At 35.6% G+C, this 11,022-nt stretch overlaps 1 protein-coding gene across 1 annotated transcript; it reads left to right on the plus strand.

The window, feature by feature from the left end:
- Nucleotides 1–8,833: 8,833 nt before the first annotated feature.
- Nucleotides 8,834–11,022, plus strand: LOC130944905 (RING-H2 finger protein ATL11-like). The gene has a single exon (XM_057873492.1). The coding sequence runs from the start codon at nt 9,489–9,491 to the stop codon at nt 10,644–10,646; it is 1,158 nt and encodes a 385-aa protein (XP_057729475.1). The 5' UTR covers nt 8,834–9,488; the 3' UTR covers nt 10,647–11,022.

Here is an 11,022-nt window from a genome sequence, read left to right on the forward strand (position 1 = left end):
TCTAGTAAGCAACATGATGAGTTACGTGCTGTCAAGACAGATGACATTTTTCATTTATTAGAGATTGATGAACTTACAACTGATAAAGAGACAAATCAAATTGGTATATATTTTGAAACGAGCATGTAATATTCGATGAGGTTCTCATTTCTCTTCTGTTTGCAGTTTGATAAATATATATGGTACAATGTTGACTTTTGACAAAAGGTTATTATTGGTAGACCAAGTTATTCTCAGCATAGTGATGCAGATAGTACTTACAATACCTTGATCCCATTTGAGTTTGAATTTATTTTGCATTTGATGAAAGATATTATGGAAATAATTGACATTCTTTGTCAAACTTTACAAAAGCAGTTTCAAGACATAATTAATATTGTACAACTAGTTCATTCTACAAAAATATTTATCCAAAATATGAGAGATGACATATGGGAGAAATTATTGAAAAATATAAAATTATTTTATGAGCAGTATGATATTTTAATTTCTGATTTAGCTGATTCTTATGTAGCAAGACAAAGACACTCGCATAACCAAAAAGATCATATTACAGTTGAGAATTATTTTAGAGTGGAGATATTTTTAATCACAATTGATAAGCAATTATAAGAGTTGAATAACAGATTCAATGACCAAGTAATGGGTCTAATAAGTCTGAGCTCTACTTTCATACCTAAGGATACTTACAAAAATTTTTAGATTACTAACATTTTTACTCTTATTTATAGTTACAATCATAGTTATTAGAATCGGATCGGACTGACCAATTCAACTAAAAAGTCAGTGAGTCAGAGGTTCACTTTTGCATTAGGACTAAACTCGGTCAACAATGGTCAAATTTTTTAAAAATTGCCGGTTCTTTTCGAGCCGCTTACAAGAACCGCACAGGTCCATGGGTGGGCAAGTGCTCCGCTGCACACAGGAAAGGTTTTTCTTACTTTGGAATTAATAGCTAAAGAAACTCAACAGGATTCAAACTTGCAGTCTGTAGACTACACAAGAGTGGCCTTCTTATTAGAACAATGTTATCTTTAGTATTCTATATGCTAATCATTGTATATAATTCCTCAAATCAGGAATTGTCATCATTTTAATTTAATTTTAGTTTTATTTTTATACTAATTTTTTAAAATTAATTATATTTCTTAATTGTACATGATTATTAAAAAATAAAAATACTTTTATTAATTTTAAAATGTACATGAAGGAAAGACTGAATCGATTTGGGATCCTCAATCAGGAGGATATGAGGTGTGTCTTTTGTAATAGGGAGGTTGAGCAGGTTCACCACTTGTTTCTCGGATGCGGGTTTGCCTGGCAGGTGTGGAATGCTTGGATACTTGCGTCGGGCCGCCTATGGTCTCTCCCTGGGTTGATGAAGGACCACTTTCTAAGTTGGACAGAAGAGCCGCGTAGAAAGGAGGAACGCAAGCAGCGGTTGAGATGTTTCTGTGCTATCATCTGGAACATTTGGATGGAAAGAAATAGGAGGATTTTTCAGAATGAAAGCAAAGGTGTTGAAGATGTCATAGAGATGTCCGTGCTTAGTGTTAAAGAGTGGGAAGGTGAGAGCTCTTCGTGTTGTTGATAGCTATGCTGGAGATGACATTGGAGAGTTTCTTTTATTGCGTCTGATTTAGGTGTTGTTAGTCTGTTTCTTTTTAACTTTGCTCCACTCTATTGTGTTGAGCTCCTTTTTTCAAAAAAAAAAATGTCTTCTTTATTTATAGTTAGGATTAAGTACATTTTGGTTCCTAAGGTTTAGGCTGAAAATTTTATTCGCTCCAATCTTTTTTTGCATTCAAATTCGGCCCTAAGGTTCAACCTTATTTTAAAATAATATTTTTTTTATCTAAATCTTAAATTTCTGAATCAAATTATCCCTAACAAAAAAATTATAAAAATAAAAAGAAAAGGAAAGAAAAGAACAGAGAAAGAAAGAAAAGCAGAGAAACTCAACCTCAATGTTCACCACCACTACCACCAATGCTTCAAAAATTTCTGTTTTAAATGCAACATCAAATCCTTCAAATCCAACAACAACAACAACAATAAAGCATTCATAATTTAAAAAAAAAAAAAGAATGAAGAACTTCATCAATTATAGAGAGAGACAAACAAGATACTGAGTGAAGTAGAGATACCATTGCTGTTGCTGGAGAATGCCGTCGACAACCAACAAGGTACATGGTGACGACAGTGAGGGTGCCGCGACTGATGCCAAAGAGGACTGCGACGACGATGGAGAGAATGTCCTTCGATGGTGAGACGAGGCAAGGGGTGCGGCAAGGTGAAGGCGGCCGTCAATCTCGATGGCGGCGGAGTAGTCCTCGATGGCAGGGTCGAAGAAGATTTCGAAGGAAAAACGACAAAAGGAGCGAATCTTGGTGAAGGTGGTGAGTTTAGCGGTGGGTGAGGGAATGTGTAAGAGGAGATGACGAAGGTCCGACAGGGGCGGGCAAGAACGGTGGGAGAGAAGAGGGAGATGATCGAGGAGGCCGAGGGCGACGATGATCTGGAGGAGGTGTGCTATGAGAAAGAAAGGAAGAAATTGGTAGAAAGAAATTGAATGGAGAAGAACATGCTAATGAAGAGGAAGAGATACAGATGAAGGGCATTTTGGCCCGAATGATGATTTTAAAACCAAGTTGAACATTATGGACTAATTCGAATGCAAAAAAAAGGTTGGAGACGAGTAAAATTTTTTACCTAAACCTTAGGAAATGAAATTGTACTTTTCTCTTATAGTTATATGATATCTATTAATAATATTTTTTAATAAAAAATTATAAAATATAATGAGTATAATTTGATTAATAAATTACTTAAATCTAAAAGTAACAATTAAATAAATATAAAAATAAAACAAATAAAATTATTTATTGTGAATAGAGAAAGAAAATAAAATTTTATAGAGTAAAGTATCGTTTTTGTCCCCAACGTTTGGGATAAGTCCTATTTGTGTCCCTAACGTTTAAATCGTCCTATTTGTATCTCTAACGTTTATAAAAATGATTCAATGTTATCCTACTATCAATTATACTAACAAATTAGATTATATTTTTCAATTATTCTCACTTGGATGTATTTATTCTCAATTAGGTCTCACTTGAATTTGTTCGATTTTAATATTATACCCACTATTTGTGTTTAGATTCAATTATATCCCTAGAAAAGTGAATCATGTAAGTGTTGTAGGAATTAATTTCAACTTTTAATGAGCTATTTTTTGGAGTGGATCATCGATTCTATCCCAGACATTTGTATTCTAACTTCAAGAAGAGATTTTTAAAACTCAAACTAAAGCGTTCATGATGTGTAATTGACGGTAGGATAACATTGAATCACTTTTACAAATGTTAGGGATACAAATAGGACGATTTAAACGTTAGGGACACAAATAGGACTTACCCCAAACGTTGGGGATAAAAACGATACTTTACTCAATTTTATATTATTATTTAATTATTACCGAGTCAAACAATTCAACTAGTCATTTAAGAGTTGAACTAGTAATCTGTTCACCCAGTACCTTGAATGAATTGATTACCGATTCGATTTTGATAACTATAATTACTATTCTAAAAACTTTACTAAACAAGAGAAGATTAATTTGCCTTTTCAGCTTTTATTTTATTCTTGATGCTATCAACATTAAAAAATGAAGAATCTATCAACTATGCATGAATTGTGTAGATGTTTAGTAGAAACAAAAAAGTCAAAATTATATTACTTGATTAATAGATTTATTCATCTGATATTAACTCTTTCAGTTTTTATAGCTACTACAGAGCAATCATTTTCAGCAATGAAAATAATGAAGATAGGTTAAGAAACAAGATGGAGGACGACTTTCGCACGGATAATTTGGTTATTTATATTAAGAAATAAATTGTTAAAAAGTTTAGTTCTGATTCAATTATTCAAGATTTCAAGTCACTCAAGACTCAAAGAGTACCGTTATAAACTATTTTATATTTTTTATCTGTAAAATTATTTATTTATTATCATATTAGAAACAAACTTAAAGAATAATTATATTTATAAATTTTATTTTAATATAAATACTATTATGTAATTTTTATGTTAAATTTTTGGTCCCTTCAAAATTTTTCTTCAAGCTCTGCCACTGATGGTAGATGCTCCAACTTACCAGTCTGCTGCAATGCTTACAAATCGCCAAGACCAAAGGACCCGTGAAATGAAGGTTAATTGAGTCTTGAAGATACATAGACACAACCACTTTTGAGTTAACTTCCATCGAGTGAAATCTAGATTCAAATGCTAGATCCAACTCCAAAAAAATGTCCCAAAACTTAGCAAAAGTCACTATACATATGTCAAAGTTAATACTATAAGCTGGTAGGAATTTTTCTTCATGATCTCTAAGGATTTCTCCACAAGCTGCCTTTTCATCCTTCAACACAATTCCATCTGAATTTAGTTTGATGAAAGGATGTTTGGCAAAGCCACCACACCTATTTCTCCATAAAATTACCCACTCTCATCCTTACCCAAAACATCTTTGCTTGGGCTAGGTGATAGTCTTTGGTCAAATACAGAACTAGTTCATGGATTTATCTTTATCGAGAGCTGTATCTCTTGCATAAATGAACTTATTCTGATGGAACCATAGAGAATCTATTGTGCTAACGAAAAGGAGAGGTCACAGGATCCTTTTGATGTGAGACTAAGAAGATAAATTCACCAATAACCAGAGAATCAAGGATCAGGTGAAAAAATTACCTGTAACTCATCCTTCCATCTATGCTCTTCTATGTCATAACCGCAACTCTGCAGTCATAGAAAACATGAAAGAAGCCTCAGATGCAGATCCACAAATACTATATAAATTATCCGGAGCTATATATCTTTTAAATCGGAGTTCATTTGTTAGCAACACTTCCTTAGCAACTAACCAACAAAAGTTTCAAATTTTCTAGGGTACTTTAAGCCTCCAAATCTTAAAATACAGTTCAACCTTATCATCCTTCAAGAAGCTTAGGTAGAAACTACAAGCCGATTTAATGGTAAACAAGCCATCTTAATTCAGGAGCCATGTAACTACATCATCCTCCAACCTTGGCTCTAGGGCCTTTAAAGTAGTGATAATGGGTCTCCAATTCTTCCCCAGAACATCATCGATGTGCTTCAAATTCTAACCATTATCGACAGCATAATCATAGACTCTCTCATCAAGCATGTTCTCAGTTACATCACTATAAGTAAAATCAACTAAATTACAAACTCTTGAGATTCAATAATTTTTTCAAAAATTGATGTTATCTCCCAAAGTAACTCTTTAAACTAGATTCTTTTTGAATTTCTTCTACGTTTGGGAGATGCTTTTCCAAATATTTGAACAAGAATTTTGCTTTTTTATGGCCGAAATAAAATCAGTACTCATAAATTGCACATTACTCCTACGGTTACAGTCATATTTTTTTTATTATAAAAGAAGTCATTTTTGCAGTATAACATTACTCCTACGGTTATAGTCATATTTTTGTGCTACAAATGTAATTTCTCATCCACTCATGACTATGGTTAATGGCATTGGAAATCGCCAATGTCTACCAAGGATGTTTGTGCTATTTTTTCGTAGAAATTGTTGTCCCGAAATTTGGTTAACTTTTAAAGAGTCTTCTTGGTATACAATTTGTATGCTTAGTTTTTAGTGCCATTTCAACAAGTCACTATTTGTATGCTTTTAAGATTTACATCTATCCTTTGAATCAAGATTCTCTACAATAAGAAAGTTGGTAAAGTGATCAAGTGAGGAATTAATCACTCTTAAATTAAGATAGTGGAGCACACATTTCATACAAGTTATAAAATTAATGGTGATTAACGCTTCACTTTACCACTTTACTAACATTTTCACTTTAGAGAATTCAAATTCATATCCTTCAGTATTATTATTTTTTAACGGAGAATCCTATTTTCTTGTTGATTGATGATGTTAAAGGGAGAATCCTTATTTCTACTAATAGTAATAATTCATGTAATTCACTTTTTTCTCCGACATGATTCAGGCCCCAAAACATGTCCAAACCGGCAGAATCTAGAAGAAACCAGCATGATGACGCCTTTCCTTCCATTCTCTACGCCGCTGTGCTACGAAGAAGACCACTCCTTGAGCGCCCCCTCTTCCAGCGTCTTCCCCTATCACTGTTAGTCGTTGGTCTCCGTCGTCGCCAATCAGTGGTGGGGTGAGGTTTTTCGATGATGACACGACGATGCTACTGAGGTTCTATCCCAAATGGTAGCTCAAATACATTTTTCGTCCCTAGATACAAGATTTCGACTGCCGTTGATGACTGAAATCTTGGTAACCATCACCACCATTGTTCGAAGTTAATGATCGGAACAATTTTTTACTGGAGTTTGTTGAAGATGATTCTGCCCTTGTAATGTCGTGTTGTTTTCTTCCGCTACCTCTCTACACCTCTTTCTCTGTTCAATTCAGATCCTATTCTTGCTGAACTCTATAATGATTTTCAACGGGAGATTTTAGCTCCACAAATGATTTAGCCTGCCTGCTAGTTTCATCATAGCCCTATTATGTGCCAGCTGATTGTCCTCTCTAGATACCTAAGTCAACTCGACGTCACTGCCATTTCCTTTCATTTGCAGAATATCTATGAGGATGGAATCAATGTCCGCCACTATATTCTTAACCTTTAGCGCCTGCACTACTTATGAGTTATCTGACTCGATTAATATTTTATTCATTTCCATATTCTTAATCAGAATAATTGCCTCTCTAATTGTTGTGGCTTCAGCTGCCAGACTTAAAACTGCCATAATTCTTAATGTTGAATCTGCCACCAGCTTGCCCTCTCCATTGCTGACAACAACGGCAACAGCTTTCTTTCCAATGATTGCTTTATAGGATGGCAACATTAGCTTTCATCCATAAGTGAGGGGAAGGATTCTACTTTGTAATTCTCTTTTTCATCAATAGACCTCTAACTTTTTGTTGGGTCAGGGACGTCTAACTTTTTCCAATTAAAAAAAAAATTATAGCCCACCCAATCAAACCAAAGACCAAAAAAAATTCAGAAAAAATTCTTTTGTCCTAAGAGATATCCAAATAGCTTCCAAGCAAGGAGCAATAATAATTTGTATAGTGTTTTTTTTTTTGTCTTGAATTTTTAATAAAAACAATAAATATATTATATTCTTTAATTAAGTAATGGGTTTGAACATGAAAAAGTAATTTCTACGAATCACGGTTTTCACATTTGTCCAACAAAAAAGGATACTACGTTGTAAATTCAATCCATCCAATCCCCGAAGCAATGAATTTCTAGTGTATTACATTAACATTGACCCCTGGATCACACGCAGGGTCAATCCCTAGATAACTATAATATACGATATCATGATTCCAAATTCCAAATTCTCAACTTTGATATTTTTGTAATTAAATTTGGGAAACACAGAATACACTTTTCTCAATCTGAGGTCCAAGAGTCCTCACGGCTCCATATCCGCTTATTTAGCCACACATTTTAATTCTAATTAAGTAACTATACAAAAGCCTACATATATTTTCTTTAGACTTTAGTCTTTGGCTATTTAATTTGAAAGAGTGATGTTTCATCAACTGCTTACTGGACATTGGACAAATTAATTTAATTTAGAATTTGAGTGGAATAAGTTATTATGGTGTGACGGGGCATTTTTATTATTCAAACTCGAATTTTCAAGGTAAACTTCTCTATTTAACCAAAAATTCAAAGTGACAAATGAAGGAATACTTTTATATTTATTATAAATTAAGAAACGCTTATGTTATTGATTCTACGTCCTATATTAAATTGACACCCATATCTAATTTAGTTGAATATAAAATAAATTCTAAATCGGGTTGAATATAATAGAGGACTACATGTAAATTATCGGACAAATACGAATGACATATAAAATTATAAATGTTAAATTAATTTGGTGGAGATAGCGATTGATAGAGTTGCAAATTAAATTAGCAGCCTAATTCAATAATCTTGGCTTAGTTTTATTCGTTAACTTGCTGGTTTAAACTAGCCCATTCTTTCTTCCGCCATTGCAAAAGATTATATTATATGAAGCTACTGGACCTAACTCGAGTAATCATTAGACACCACTTCAGTATATTGTTCAATACAATTAATTTGACTTCCATTTCACCTCAGTATTATCTTTTATTATTTTTTTAAAAGGGGTAATCATTCTAATCCATGAAGCTAGAGAGTATCTTTTGATTACGCACAATGAAGCCATTTGTATGCTTTCCAAATTCTGTCCATACTCAGAATGCAACATTCAACCTTACAGAGTCCCATCACCGAGTCTCTAAGAACTTCCCTAAAATGAGAAAAAGTAAAATAAAAAATTATTTTTAGTATTAGAAAGTAAATTAGTTGATTATACGCGGAAACTTCTTTATTTTTTCCTCTTCTTGTGATAATTAAGATTGATACAGGCAACATTAATTTTTGGAAGGTGCCAAGGGAAACATGGATATAGAGCACAGATCGGAAAAATTCTAAATAAAAAGAATTAAATAATAGGGTGCCTTTGATTTGTATTTTTATTTTTTGTTTTTTAAATTTTATAAAAAAATAAAAACAGAACACAATATTTTATTATTTTTATTTTTTTCTTTATAAAATTCAAAAAACAAAAAACCCTAAAAATAAAAATAAAAAATACAAATACAAATACAAACCACCCTAAATGTCTCCACAATTTATAGGTAGTGGTGGCTGAGCTTGGTGCACTGAAAAAATATGTTCATTGAGGCTCGCTATAGTCTATATAGTCTAGACTTATCCGTTGTAACTTAGTGTGCGGCCATAAGTCCCATTTCCAAAAAGTCAAAACCAAAATAGACATCCTGCTCCTCTACCTGTCTAGTGTCTACCCTTGTAAGATACGTTTGGATAAAGCCAATAATCAAGTATAGGAAGAAAAAAAAAATTCTTTGAATAAAGTTTTTTTTTATAAGATATTTTCATAAGCCAAATAGAATAGCAGAATTTGTAGTAGAATATGAATATCTACTAAAATAAAATATCAGCATCCAAAGCATAAGTTTTACCAACAACAGAGAGGCAGAGAATACAACTGCAGAGCATAGACCCAATCCCCAATTTTCTTCCACAATAAGAAACCCCTCTTCCTGTGTTATATTAAGTCCTTGAACATTTTCATCCTTGCATGTTCTTTTCTGCATAGCAAAAGCTTTAGTTTAGCGTTTGTTTACAGTAACAAGGAAATCATTAACAACCTGAGACCAAAAAAAAAAAAGGTTAACGGCAGCAATCAGTGGAGAGTGGAGACATGGTTTTACTAATAATTTACTATTAGAATTTAGAACCCACCGTAATCATTTCCTCCTTCATTTTTCCCTTTTCATAAAAAAAAAAAGAGAGAGAGAGAAAAGAGAACAGAGAAAAATGAAATCCAACACCTCAACACTACTCTCTTGATCAGATATGTCAACCACCGATACCCAAACACGCCACCATGGCCTTCTCGCCGCGATGCTGCTCCTCCTCCACCTCTTCATTCCCCCGCCTCATACCGCCGCGCAGGCCGTTAACTCGCTGCCGCCTCCGCCGCCAGATGCCATCTCCAAGGTGAAGTTCGACAAGTCCATGGCCGTCGTCCTGGTCATCCTCGTCATCGTGTTCTTCGCCCTCGGCTTCCTCTCCGTGTACACGCGCCAGTGCGCGGAGCGTAGGATGAGAGCGAGGTTCGACCTCACGTTCCCCCTCGCCGGAAGCCACCGCCGGCAGCGTGGTTTGGACCGGGAGATCATCGAGACGTTCCCGACGTTTGTTTACTCCGCCGTGAAGACACAGAAGATAGGTCGTGCCACGCTAGAATGCGCCGTGTGCCTCAACGAGTTCAACGACGACGAAACGCTGCGTTTAATTCCAAAGTGCAGCCACGTGTTCCACCCTGATTGCATTGACGCATGGCTCGCTAACCACTCTACCTGCCCCGTTTGCCGCGCCAACCTCTTCCCCTCCGACAACAACAATAACGATAACGGCACCTTCGTTGCCGTTCAGATCCCTGATCCTGAGTCCAACGGTTCACATAGATCCGAAATTGCACAGATTAATAACGGTAACGATAACGGCGGAGGAGGAACGGCAACGGTAACGGAGTCTCCGAAGATGGATAGTTCAGTTAATCAGAGGCGTACGCCGTTACGGTCATGGTCAACGGGGTTTAGGATTGGGAGTTTGTTTCCAAGGTCGCACTCGACGGGTCACTCGCTGGTCCAACCGGGGGAAAGCTTGGAGCGGTTTACGCTGAGGCTGCCGGAGGAGGTGCGAAACCGGCTGCTTATGAGTTCGACGCCATGTCAGACGACAAGCAACGGCGGCTCGGCGTTCTCGAGAGAGAGCAGCGTGAGGAGAGGGTTTAGAACCCGGAGTGTGGGTCCCGGGAGGGGCTACTTGCAGTATGAACGGTTTGGCGGGGTGGAGCGGCGAGGGTTCAATTGGACGCCGGCGTTTTTTAGTAGGGCCAGTTCTACCCGGTCTCCGGGGAACGGTTCGACGGCGGAGGAGAAGAAGGAGGTGGCGGTGGAAATTGGTGAACGGTCTTCGGATCGGTTATTTGCAGGTGGTGAGAGTTAGGTATTTGTTTAGGTTTCTAATTTAGGTAATTTGGTTGGTTGGTTGGAGTTGAAGGCGATTGTCAATTAGCTTCATTTTCACACTACAATTTTACTTTTACTTTTACTTTTACCAAGGTGTCAAAGCATACAAGATCAGATATATACACACAAAATGCTACATAGAGATTCATCCAAACAGTCATGGTAAGGGGTTTAAGGGGTTGGAATTCCTTCATGACGCTTATATGTTAAGCTCACATGTATCTATCAACTGAGCCTCGTAATCTTCTTCATAGAAACAAAATTACATTTTCTGGAAGGGAATACTTATTATTTTTATTGTAATGTATAAACTTTTTAAAGGTCTTGCGATTACCAAGTATTGTTATTACATA

This window comes from Arachis stenosperma, chromosome 8 (assembly GCF_014773155.1).
Source record: "Arachis stenosperma cultivar V10309 chromosome 8, arast.V10309.gnm1.PFL2, whole genome shotgun sequence".
Classification (NCBI taxonomy): domain Eukaryota; kingdom Viridiplantae; phylum Streptophyta; class Magnoliopsida; order Fabales; family Fabaceae; genus Arachis; species Arachis stenosperma.

Coding starts and splice junctions, on each gene's coding strand:
- LOC130944905 (XM_057873492.1), top strand. CDS start 9,489: ATGTCAACCACCGATACCCAAACACGCCACCATGGCCTTCTCGCCGCG.